Below are 13,458 nucleotides of genomic sequence, written 5' to 3' on the forward strand. Positions count from 1 at the left end.
CACACCACTTAAAAATATGTGATTTTACCATTTTATCCTCATATTTCATGTTTTAAAAAAATAAAAATATATATTTTTAAGTGATGTGTAAAATGTGAGACTTTTGTATAGCACAACTTCAATTTTAAGCCCTATCTTTATTTTCAATGGACATTTTTGCACACCAAATCTAGTCCCTTCCTTTTAAAAGGCAAAGGTTCTTTTATAATTTGTATTATTATTGTTATTATTATATTTTTACGGGCCCAACCAGTAGTGATTCTTCTGCTATGATTTTTACTCAGGGTGGGGGTGCACATGTGATTGAATTGTTTATAAATAATAATGATATATATATAAATATTAGTAAAATAATCTAAAAAAATCTGAAAACAGTTATATTCCAAAACTCAATCTCAAAGTCCAAGTCCAAACATAAGAACAAATAATATGCTTGCGGCCCAGCCTAAGTTTTTGGTGTTCGAAGCTATCTGCCTACCTTCAACCAAAGGTGTTGACTTGAGGCCCCGACACCCCCCCTCTGATAAGGATAAAGCTCAAACCGTAATAACAAATATTCAAAATAATTAGATTGTCGAAAGAAACGGAGGTCTGGTGCTTGGCATGTTGACTCTGTTTTTCTCTATTTCTCTTCACGTCGTTCTTCCTTATTATTCTGTACACTTGTATTTAAATTCTTGAAAAGTCTATCTCTTGTAACAGACTTTAGCTATATATATGAGAAGAAAACACATGACTCTGGTATGTAAAACCAGAGCTGTTTCGATTCTTTCATGGTATCAGAGACATGTTAATTTTAAGTCTGGAAAACATTTGTCTAAAAAATGAACATTTGTATGGAAAACATTTAAGTCTGATATGCCCAAAATCACTATATCTGCATGAAGTTAAGTCTCTTACTGATGAACTATCTGCTGTTGGGAAACCTATTGATGATTCGCATTTAATTTTATCTGTTCTCAATGGTCTCAATTCTTCATTTCATTCCTTTGTCACTACGTATATGCTCCTTTCTAAGGAGAAATCTATGCCATTTTCGGATTTTCATGCAGAATTGCTCAACTATGACCTTATGCAAAAATTTCATAGTCAGTCCCTTCATTCTGAGGTAGGTTCCTATGCTCTCTACTCGCATAAACCTGGCCCTAAAACAGGTTCTCGCCACACCCATAATAAATCTCGCTTCTCAGGGGTGTCTAAAGGCTCAGGTAGTGTGTCTTCTCAGTTTAGACAGCCACTACCTCATCTACCGCTCACATCTTCAGCTGTGCCTGCTACTTCTAAGTCTTGTTCTCGGTCCCCATGTCAAATCTGCAAACGAGAGGGGCATCAAGCTTTGGACTGTTTTAATCGAATGAATTACTCATTTCAGGGACGACATCCTCCTACTGAATTAGCCGCTATGGTTGCCGAGGCTAACACGACTTATCTAAATCAGCATCAATGGTATGCGGATAGTGGGGCTAATCTTCATGTTACCTCAGATATTGCTAATCTTGCAACCTCTCGACCTTATGAAGGCGATGATGCTGTGGGTGTAGGTAACAGGACAAGTTTGACCATATCTCGCACTGGCAATGCTTCTATTAAAACTTTGTCTTCCACTCTTGCCTTAAATAATGTTGCTTATTGTCCTCAAGCCTCTGCTCATCTTCTTTCTATCAATAAATTCTGTAAAGATAATAACGTTCTTTTTGAACTTACTGGCTCTGATTTTTCTGTGAAGGACATCCTGACGGGGGACACGCTCCTGACGGGACCAAGTGACAATGGATTGTACCCGATCAACCTTCGTCAACTATCTTCATCGCCATATCATGCTCTCACAATGACCGTTGGCATCAAGGCTCCTACTTCTACTTGGCATTGTCGTTTGGGACATCCTTCCACAGAAATTCTTCGTCGTGTCATTTCCAATTTTTCTCTTCCAATTAGTGATTCAATAAATAAAACGTCAGTTTGTGTGTCGTGTCAACTAGGCAAGGCTAAACAGTTGCCGTTCTCTGACTCTTCACGAGAATCAACTGCTCCCCTTGAATTGATTCACTCTGATGTCTGGTCCACTTCCACTCCTTCTTTGAGTGGTTGTTGTTATTATGTAATTTTTATTGATGACTTTACTCGCTTTTCTTGGATGTTCCCTATTTCAAATAAATCCGATGTTTATTTTACATTTGTTAAATTCAAGCTTTTAGTGGAAAAACAATTTAAATCTACCATTAGACAATTTCAAAGTGATAATGGTGGTGAATATTGTTCTACCATGTTTAAGCAATTTTTGAGTGCCAATGGAATTTTTCATCGACTATCATGTCCTCATACGTCTCAACAAAATGGCCTCGCTGAGAGGAAATATCGTCATATTATGGACATGGGCCTTACTCTTCTCGCTCAATCCAGCTTATCTAAGAAATTTTGGGTTGATGCTTTTCTAACCGCTATCTTCATCATTAATTGACTACCTACCAAAGTTCTTGATTATTCTTCACCCTATGAACGTCTTTTTCATCTTCCTCCTGACTTTACATATTTTCGAGCTTTTGGATGTCAATGTTTTCCATGTCTTCGTCCTTATACAAATGATAAATTATCATATCGTAGCACCCCTTGTATTTTTATTGGTTATTGTCCTAATCACAAAGGTTTTCGGTGCTTCAATCCTTCCTCCAGGCGTGTCTACATATCTCGGAACGTGATTTTTGACGAAGAGAAATTTCCTGCACAATCCGTTCTCACTGATCCTGTCAGCTGCGTACCCTCCTCAGGTAATTCTCAAGGTTTGATTTTTACTCCTCCCTCACATATTTTGACCCCGTCTTCTGCTATTTTTTCAGAAACTTCTTCAGATATTGGTCCCATTCTTATTCCAACCGAATCCCATCTCCCCTCGTCTATCCCGTCTCTCCATTCTGGCCAACCCGTGACTGTTGTAACTATGCCCTCGTCCCCTACACCTGCTCCTGAGCATCCCTTTCCCGAAACCCATCCCTTTCCCGAAACCCATCTCCAACCCGAGACCTCTGTACTCTATTCCGAAACCCCTACACCTGCTCTTAGTCAATCCTCTCCCGAAACCCATCTCCACTCCTCTATCCCTTCTCTCAATTCTGGCCAACCCGAGACCCTTGTGACCCTTCCTTCTTCCTTTACACCTGCTCTTAGTCATCCCTCTGCTCATCAAGACAGTGCACCCCTTGACAGTGTCGCTTCTACTCATATGCCTTCCACCCAAATAATTACTAGATCACAGACTGGCCATCTTAAGCCCCGTCGGTTCCCTGGCTTTCAGTTATATTCCACCTGTCACCCTCTTCGAGCGTTGCATGCAGGTGTGGTTAATTCTGAGCCTCGAACTTATGCTCAAGCGACATCTATACCCGAGTGGCATGAGACAATGGAAAGTGAATTTCAGGCACTGTTAAAGAATGAAACTTGGTCACTATGTTCCCGTCCTCTTGGTAAAAACGTGGTGCCATGTAAATGTGTTTTTAAACTCAAACGAAGACCTGATGGTAGTGTTGAGCGTCACAAGGCCAGACTAGTAGCTGTCGGTTATCTACAGAGAAGTGGTATTGATTTTCATGACACATTCAGCCCGGTCATAAAACCTTCTACCGTTCGTATGGTTCTTGCTCTTGCCATTTCTTTCAACTGGGATATTCGATAGCTTGATGTTTCTAATTCTTTTCTTCATGGTATTTTAGAAGAGGAAGTTTATATGACACAACCAAAAGGCTTTGAGGATCCGGTACACCCTCAATTTGTTTGTAAGCTTCATAAGTCTCTCTATGGTTTAAAACAAGCTCCTCGAGCTTGGTTTAATCGACTATCCACTGCTCTTTTGGCTCTTGGTTTTCAAAGTTCACAAATTGATCCCTCGTTATTTACGCATCATCTTGAGAACATTCATGTATTTTTATTAGTGTATGTGGATGATATTCTTGTCACCTCAAATGATCGAGATTTTATTACTTTTCTGATTTCTAAACTGCAACTTGAGTTTGCTATGAAGGATCTCGGCCAGTTGACATATTTTTTGGGCATTGAGGCCACACGCAATTCTTCCGGATTACATCTTTGGCAAACCAGGTATATTATTGATCTTTTGGATCGTGTGCAACTACTTGGTATTCGACCGTATCGTGCTCCTTGTGTCTCGGGCTCCAAGCTATCCAAATTTGATGGAGAAATTCTTCAAGACCCTTCTGAATATAGGCAAACGGTCGGTGCCTTACAATATGTCACTCTCACACGCCCTGACATTGCCTACTCAGTGAACCAACTCTGTCAATACATGCAAGCACCAACCACGGTTCATTGGACAGCAGCCAAACGTGTGCTACGTTACTTAAAGCATACACTTGATTATGGTCTCTTCTACAAATCTGGTTCTTTTGCTATTAATGCCTATTGTGACTCTGATTGGGCCGGTGATCCTGACGATAGACGATCAACTTGTGGTTATGGTGTTTATGTTGGATCCAATCTAATATCTTGGTCAGCTAAGAAACAACCTGTAGTGTCCAAATCGAGTACTGAAGCAGAATACCGGTGTTTGGCTCTAGTTACAGCTGAGGTGTATTGGTTGCGCATGTTGCTGCGCGAGCTCAAGGTCTCTCTTGCATCTGCTCCAGTTGCTTGGTGTGATAACGTAAGTTCCTTAGCTCTTGCCTCAAATCCTATTTTCCATGCACAGTCAAAGCATATCGAAGTGGATTACCACTTTGTCCGTGAAAAGGTGGCCAATAAAGACATAATTCTTCAACACGTTCCCACCTCTCTCCAACCTGCAGATATATTCACAAAGGGACACAGGGCTGATAGGTTTTGCTTCCTCCGGGATAAACTATCTGTGATAGATCTCCCTGCCAGTTTACGGGGGAATGATAAGGATAAAGCTCAAACCGTAACAACAAATATTCAAAATAATTAGATTGCCGAAAGAAATGGAGGTCTGGTGCTTGGCGTGTTGACTCTATTTTTCTATGTTTCTCTTCACGTCGTTCTTCCTTATTATTCTGTACACTTGTATTTAAATTCTTGAAAAGTCTATCTCTTGTAACAGACTTTAGCTATATATATGAGAAGAAAACACATGACTCTGGTATGTAAAACCAGAGCTGTTTCGATTCTTTCACCCTCCGGGTCTTAGGTTCCCACAAAGAGTGATGGGGCCAGACTTCATTCGGCCGAATTCGCTTATATTTTCCCTAATCTAATAAATATTTAAAGTCGATACTTTTATTCATACCTCATAACAGCTTCTTTAATTAAAAACAATGACAGATTTTATCATGGTGGGTGGCCTGCATTGAGTGTTAATAGTTTTAAATGGAGTGGTAAATGTCGTGTCTCATGCATATACGTGTCAACTGAGAACATTCATAGGTTTGGATTGGATTTATGGCGATTTCAATAGAATTGGTAATTGTTTTTAATGATATTAATAAATTCTTGGTACGTTTAGGTAAGGACAATGGTTACTCACAATCATTTTTTTTTTCTTTTCAAGCGAAAAGGGAAGGCGAAGGCAACCAGTATAGCAATCTTCTCTAGGTGTGATCATATGAGCCTATTTTTATTGCAAAATATCCAATTTGAACCATAATTATTGTCTCAAAAGCGAATCCGTCACTACAACACCCCAATCACAATCAGCTTGATTTGAGAAGAATGGTAGATTTTGTTTGATGCAAATAATTACACTTGGACTTTTTTTTCATTTATACTATTGACAATTGTTGTACCTTATACTCAATTTTGTATCAACCCTACTAAATTAAAAAGTACGCAGACATTTACGTACTAGACCATAAATCCTATCAAATTTAAATAGATACATGTACTTATTAAATTATTTAATTTTAGACATGTATATCCAACGTCTTTACTAACGTAAACTGAAGTGTATCTGCTTAATGCACTTCACTAGTTAGCTATCATTTGACTGGGATCTACTACAAATCTGCATAGATTTTTTCATGAATTTGAAAATGGTTAGGGCTGAATATCTTTAGATACAATTTAATTAAAAGGCAACAAATATTGATCATGTAGCTAATACAACAATTAGGAAACATCGTTTGAACTATTGCTATATATATGTTGATGCATGCAGTCAATGTTCCACGTTCGCTTCAATATATATTTGAGCCTAATGAATATTTTTGGGACGTTTCCCGGCCCCCTGTAGATCCCAAGATTATTACTTTATGGCCCCTGCGATCCAGCATATATTTGTTATTCTTTTCGTTTCTCTACGTTGTTTAGGGTCACTGCCTTCAAGAATATATTCATAGGGCGTTGCATGGTTGAATTACGTGCTCATGTGGCCGAAGGTACAAATGAAACGCCTTGCTTTTACTTTTTTTTTTTTTTTTTTTAATCCTAAAGAGTTCCAATTTCTTGGCTATCCTTTTCTATTTTTTTAAGTAAGCAACTATATTTCAGTAAAAAAAATGATACAAGAGGAGAGGGGGTGAGGTTCCCCAATAAACATCCAGAACAATAACAACAGTATAAAGTGGTAGATAAAAAAGAAAAAAAAAAAGATTTTTGCGACCAATTTCTTGGTCTTCACCCATGTCCTAAAAAGAGAACGCCGTCTTAAAAGACAAAAATCTGTTTGTAAAAAATTGCAAATAATGGAAACATCGCTGGTAGTAGTGGAACCTCCATTGAAAGTGGTGAGAGTGGCGGGTGCACTGTTGTTTGTTGTCTTGATATGATTTTTAGAGAAATCTGCAATTCCTTCATCGAGATCACGGTTTAGGAAAAGCGATAACATAGTAGAAAATTCGGCATCAGGTGGACTGATATGCTGATCATCTGCATTCTCGCGCTCCCGTGATGGCGCGTGGCAGCCACGCGCTGGTGGGGTGGAGACGGGGTTGCCAAGATCTGGAAGATCTCGGCGAGACAAAGCGGGGGGCGGGGGACCTATAAAAAGGTTAGCCTAGGAGGTCAAGACAATCCAATAACTTGAATACAATTTTAAATCTTTAATAAATTGTATATATCTGTATACAATATATTTATTTATATATATAAATTATATATGTGGAGCGGGGCGGGGTCATCTCACCCCCGCTAGGCCCTTTCCATACGGGGCGGGGGACCCCACCCCTGCATGGGTGGAGAGGGGTAGCTCGCCCGCCCGTGTGGGGTGGGACGGGGCGAGGCCCTGCTGCCCACCCCTAGTTGCAGGGGAAGAGGTGTCAGATGAATTTTCAAGGGGCTTATAGATGGTGGTCAGTGAGGATGAGGGTGATCTAAACGAGTTGGGTAGTCCTACCCTGCTCTGTACCATTCATTCTAATCCAGCCCCTATCCCTGCGGATTGGGTGCTGAAAAAGGTGGAAGAGCTTCAAAGATCTCTGGGGATTTCTTGTGTGGCTTATGAAGAGCAATTCAGGGCTCTTATGGTGGCTATTGAATCTAGTTGTTCAACAGCAGTAAAATCGGCCGCTAAAAAAGACAGAGAGAGTTGAGAAGGTTAATGTGCACTATTAATTATGATAATAAGGAGGGTAGTGTGGGGTGAGAAGGACAGAAAGGAAGAGGGAGCAATTTTTCTTATAAAGCCTAAAATCATATCGTGGAATGTCAGGGGGATTAACGATGCTAATAAGCGACTTCGTGTTCGTTCTCTTATTCATAGTTGGAAAGTTGATATTGTATGCCTCCAAGAGACTAAGTTGAGGCATGTTGACAGGAATATTATCCGGAGTTTTTGGAGTTTGGGGTTGCTCGTTTGTGGGATGGAGTTTCCTAGCCTCTTTGGGTGCTTCTAGAGGGGTTTTGTTGATGTGGGATATGAGAGTGGTGCATTTAGTAGAGGATTGCATAGGGAAGTATTCAGTGGCCGTCTCTTTTAAGAATGTGGTGGGATGGGTGGAGGTGAACTCTTATGGGGGTGTATGGGCCTAATATGGATAGAGATAGACGATTGTTGTGGGAGGAGCTTGTGGGAGTGCATCATATATGGGAATTACCTTGAGTTGTGTGTGGGGATTTTAACGTAGTACGCTTTCCTTGTGAGAGAGCGGGGACTACTTCTTTGACACGAGCTATGGAAGACTTATCAAAGCTGATTTTCAATCTCAATCTGATTGATCTTCCCTTAGTGTGGGGGGGGGGGGGGGGGGGCTTACACCTTACACTTGGTCTAACAGTAGAGGGGAGTTAAGATTGGATAGATTTCTAGTCTCTTCTTCATAGGAGACACATTATCCGGATCTAATTCAAAAGCGTTTGCCACGGGTATGTTCTGATCATTTCTCCATTTTGCTAGATTGTGGCTGTTTCCATGGTGGAAGGAGATATTTCAAATTTGAAAATATATGGCCCCAAATAGTCGGCTTTTGGGAGAAGGTGAGGAATTGGTGGGCCTCTTACTCTTTTCATGGTACTCCCAGCTTTATTGTGACTTCTAAACTTAAAGCCCTCAAGTTGGATCTGAAGAAGTGGAATATTGAGATTTTTAGACACACTGATCAGCAAAAGAGTATTCTGTAGAATGAGTTGAGCTCGCTAGAAGAGGGGGAGGTAAACGAGGAGTCTTTATTGAGAAAAATTAAGGTGGTGTCCGAAATAGAAAGGTTTTGTTATTAGAAGAAATCTCTTAGCGGCAAAAATCTAGGATAATGTGGTTTGTGATACCCCGTATTTACATGTATTTTGACTAAGAAATTATTGCATTTTGTAAGGTTATGGGCTTTCTTGTTTTAAATTTTAGATGATTTACATGGTATTATTTTAAGAATTTTAACTATTAATTTAATGTGTTTTCTTGTTATTAATTATTGTTCATTATTTAAATTTCTCTTTATTTTAAATTACTTTATTTAAATTGTCGTTTTGAAATCATTTTCATTGGATCAATTTCGAGACCCCGAGTTGAAAGACTGGATCTCATTTATTTCCCTCCATTTTTCTTTTTCCTTTTTTCTTTTTCCTCTCTTTTTCTTCTTCTCTTCTTTTTCTTTTTCCTTCATTTCTTTTTCTCCTTTCTCTCTCTCTTCCCGCGCGCGACACCCTGTATTTCCCCCGTCCGTTTGCGTCGTCCTCCACAGCATCATCGTGCGCTGTCCATTTCTGTCACCATCCCTCCCATTCTTCTCCCCATCGGCCGGCGACCTCACCCCTTCATTTTCAACCCCTCTCATGCTGCCATGAGCCTCCATGCACGGTTTCAAGTCGCACAGCCTTTTTGCTCCAGCGCCGCCGTCGTGCCACCATCGACCACTATATTTTCACCACATCACTAGCAACTCTCCTGCTACCTAACCCACCCATCCTCAGCCCATCCATCTCCATTTTCAATTTGAGCTTTTTGGACTTCAACCGCCGCCCACACCACCACCCACAGCCAACCACCATCACCATTAGCTTCACCACCATTCCTAAGCTTTTCCCTAGTAATTTCAAGTTTTCGTTTGTCCCCGTTTAAAAGTTGGATTTTTGAGACCCAAGGCCTTTGTCCATTTTTCACTGTTATATTACTGTGTCGCCACTTCTAGCACCTCTATGATCTTTCGAAAATTATATTATAGTATTGTAAGTATTTTCTCAAAGAATTTTTGAGATTTAAATATATTTTTACACTAACTCGTATTTATTGTGAACTGGTTGGTTGTGCCAGACTGAATCCGAGGAGTAAGGGGGTCAGTTGGATTGGAGGATAGAGTTGTTGTGTGATTTGATTATGTTGGGTTTTATTGGCTAATGAATATTTTTGTTGTGTCATATACAATGCATTTACACGCATGTTCATGTTTGTAAATGAAAACTAAGTTTTTGCATAATTGCCTACATGTTCATGTGTATACTTGAAATACTAGATTTTTATGTGAGAAATGATTTTGAGTATGTTTGAAATGATTGGATTGACTGGTTTGAGAGAAAGGAAAAGAGACTGTAAGGATGGTGGTAAGCAGGGATGGTGGTATAGTCCCGCCTGTGATTCCCGCCTACAGTGCACGTGGTAGGGATGGTGGTATAGTCCCACCTGTGATTCCCGCCTACGGTGCATGTGGTAGGGATAGTGGTAGAGTCCCGCCTGTGATTCCCGCCTACAGTGCTCTGATAGGTACCCCTTGTGTGGAAATGAACTGTAGGGATGGTGGTAGAGTCCTGCCTGTGATTCCCGCCTACGATGCATGCGGTAGGAATAATGGTAGTCCCACTGGCGATTCCCGCCTACAGCGCGAGCTGTAGGGATGGTGGTAAGTAAGGATGGTGGTAGTCCCACCTGTGATTCCCGCCTACGATGCACGCGATAGGGATGGTGGTAAACAGGGATGGTGGTAGAGTCCTGCCTATGATTCCGGCCTACTGTGTCCGATAAATGACTATGTTTGGCTATTTTTTGGGTAAATGACGGATTATGATTTAATGGTTACAAGCACCATTTTCTGGGAAAATTGTTGGTTTAAAATTGGACCATTTTCTGGAAAAATTGTGGATATTATTCATGGCGTGTTTTGGATCAAATGAGATTTTTGGCGTGTGTTGGAAAATAATCATTTTTGGGATAAATGAAGTTTTTGCGTCACATTTGTGTTTCGTCATGTGCTCATGTTTGTTGGCTGCATTAATGCATTTTTATTTATTGGGTTACTTGGTTGATTCTTGCTGAGATTCATAATCTCACGGTATTCGATACCCTACGGTACCGTTTTATGGTATCGTAAATTTTGATACAGATGAGGACGAAGAATCTAGGGATTCGGCTCCGCTGGAGAAGTGATTTGAGATCACTTGCTCGCGTATTGGGATTTGTCTTCCACTTTTTTGCTATGTATTTGGTTTGTATTATATTTATATTAGATAACTGTATAAATTTTTAAAAACAATTTATTTTGGATATCTGTATTTAAATATCTGGTACTTAGTTAGCTACCTCTTAATTAACCGCTACGACTTTTGTTGTGCAATTCTTGCATGTTACACACACTTGAGCACTTATCGTTGTGATGCATGACCCGTGTTGTCATCATCTTGACGTCACGATTCTCACGCTTCCGTACGTGGGGGGTCGGGGACATCACATCGTTGAAGGAGGAAATGTACTAAGTTCTTTCACAAAATGACAAATTTCCACAGGCGTAAAAATGTGATTGAGGTTATACATTATGGTGCCACAGTGCATCAATCTCCAACAGATATTCAAGCCCATATAGAGAATTATTATGAAGAGCTTCTTAAAGAGACGGAGGTGTGGCGTCCTAAATTGGATGGGTTACATTTTAAACAACTGGATAGTAGGTCAGCGAGTTTGCTAGAGAGACTGTTTGGTGAGTCCGAAGTGTTACAGGTGGTGAGAGATATGTGCAAAGACAAAGCTCCGGGTCCGGATAGTTTCTCTATGACTTTCTTTCAAGAGTGTTAGGACGTAGTGAAAGAGGATGTGATGAGGATCTTACATGAATTTCATTCTTTCCAAAAGTTTGAAAAGTCCTTTAATGCTACTTTTATTGCACTCATCCCGAAGCTAGCAGGTGCCAATGAGTTGAAAGATTGCCGCCCCATCAGTCTTGTAGGCGGGATTATAAAATTATTTCAAATGTGCTAGCTAATCGAATGAGTTTGGTTATGGATAAAAACATTTCCGAGCCTCAAAATGCCTTTATACGTGGCCGGCAAATTTTAGACTCAATTTTGGTACCGAATGAGTGCCTGGACAGCTGGATGGGGGCAAGTATTCTAGGAGTTCTTTGCAAGTTGGATATGAAAAAGGCATACGATCATGTATGCTGGGATTTTTTTATATATATGTTGAGGAGGTGTGGTTTCGGAGATAGGTGGTGCGGTTGGGTGAAATATTGTGTATCATCCGCTCGGTTTTCTGTTTTAGCTAATGGGCAACCTTGTGGAATCTTCTCGAGCTCGAGAGGCTTAAGACAAGGGGACCCGTTATCTTCCTCTCTCTTTGTTGTAGTGATGGAGGCCTTGAGTCGTTTGGTGGAGGCGGCGGTAAGGGGAGGTTTTATTACTGGTTTTTCAATGGGCAACACTAACTCTGGTGCTTTTTCCATTTCCAATTTATTGTATGCAGATGACACTTTAATTTTCTATGATGTTGATAGTAGACAGTTGTAAGCTTTAAGGGTTGTTCTTTTGTGTTTTGAAGTTGTCTCGGGTATTAAGATGAATTTGGGAAAGTCAAAATTGGTCTCGGTAGGGGAGGTGGATAATATCAATCACTTAGCAGGTTTGTTGGGGTGCAAACTGGCCTCTCTTCCTATGAAATATCTTGGTCTTTCTTTGGGGGCCTCTTTCAAAGCAAAAAACATATGGGAAAGTATTGTAGAGAAGGTAGAAAAAAGATTAGCGGGTTGGAAGCGACTCTACTTATCGAAAGGGGGGAAACTTACCCTCATCAAAAATACCATCTCCAATTTTCCTACTTATTTTTTATCCATGTTCTTGTTACCTGTGGGAGTGGCCAATCAGATTGAGAAATTATTTAGGACTATCTTGTGTGATGGTAGGGAGGAAGAACATAAATTTTATCTAATAAGTCGACAAAAGTTGTGTTGTCCAAGAGAGTTGGGAGGCTTGGAGCTGCGCAACTGTATTTTTTTAACAAAGGAAAATGATAAGATTACTCCCCATTTACTACCAATTTACTCCTCTTTTTATATTTGATTTTTTTTTAAATTTTTATTTTAGTTAATGGTTAAAGAAGTGACTATTAGTAAAATTATATATTTTTTTAATTTTTTTTAATGATTAAAGATGTTAAAAAAATACTTAAAAAATAATAAAAAAATAAAAAATTTAAAATATAATATAAATGGTAAAAGAGGAGTTAATCGGTTAGATGGGAATCATTTCCTCCAATGGGCTACCTCACGTACGTACCGCGTCTGCAGTAATTTACCTCTTCGTACCTTCTGGTACGTAAAATTTTTTTTAAAAAAAACATGTTTGTAACATTAGAAACTTTACTCCAGAACTGTTAAACACAATGAATCCGGTAGAATAGAACTGGTACGTACTGAGATCAGCCTAACCTGCATGCACGTCCTAGAAAATCCCAAACACCAAAACTTTATGAAATATTTCTCAAATGAATAACAGTTGACTTTGGAATCGACCTTTCTGCTGCTGCCGGCCTGCATGCAGCATACTTTGCGCAGAACTCAGGGCTCAGGCTGTTGTCACGGCCATCTTTTTGCGAGCGAGAGGAACGTGCGTGCATGGGATAATGTACTAATAGGCTAACAACTCGTTTATAACTTAGAATTTTAAATATAATAATATTTTTTTATATTTAAACATACCAAATAAAAAAAAGTCAGAATTAAATTTAAAATAATAATATTTTATTACATAATTGTATACAGATTTTTATTTAATAGTAACTTTACCATTTTTTATAATCTCAGTCAGTCTTTAGTTGATAAACTAGTCTAAAGAGGTGAAATGAGAGGCTAATAATAACGACAATAT

At 39.5% G+C, this 13,458-nt stretch overlaps 1 protein-coding gene across 1 annotated transcript; it reads left to right on the forward strand.

Annotated features, from left to right (window-relative positions):
• The first annotated feature begins 3,718 nt into the window (after positions 1-3,718).
• Positions 3,719-4,933, forward strand: LOC121249290 (uncharacterized mitochondrial protein AtMg00810-like). Its single transcript, XM_041147997.1, has one exon. It carries the CDS (start codon positions 3,719-3,721, stop codon positions 4,931-4,933), a length of 1,215 nt encoding a protein of 404 aa, XP_041003931.1.
• The last annotated feature ends 8,525 nt before the right edge of the window (positions 4,934-13,458 follow it).

This window comes from Juglans microcarpa x Juglans regia, chromosome 2D (assembly GCF_004785595.1).
Source record: "Juglans microcarpa x Juglans regia isolate MS1-56 chromosome 2D, Jm3101_v1.0, whole genome shotgun sequence".
NCBI classification, from domain to species: Eukaryota; Viridiplantae; Streptophyta; class Magnoliopsida; order Fagales; family Juglandaceae; genus Juglans; species Juglans microcarpa x Juglans regia.

Bases quoted from the DNA above. Each gene is read 5' to 3' on its own strand.
- LOC121249290 (XM_041147997.1), top strand. From the start codon at position 3,719: ATGACACAACCAAAAGGCTTTGAGGATCCGGTACACCCTCAATTTGTT.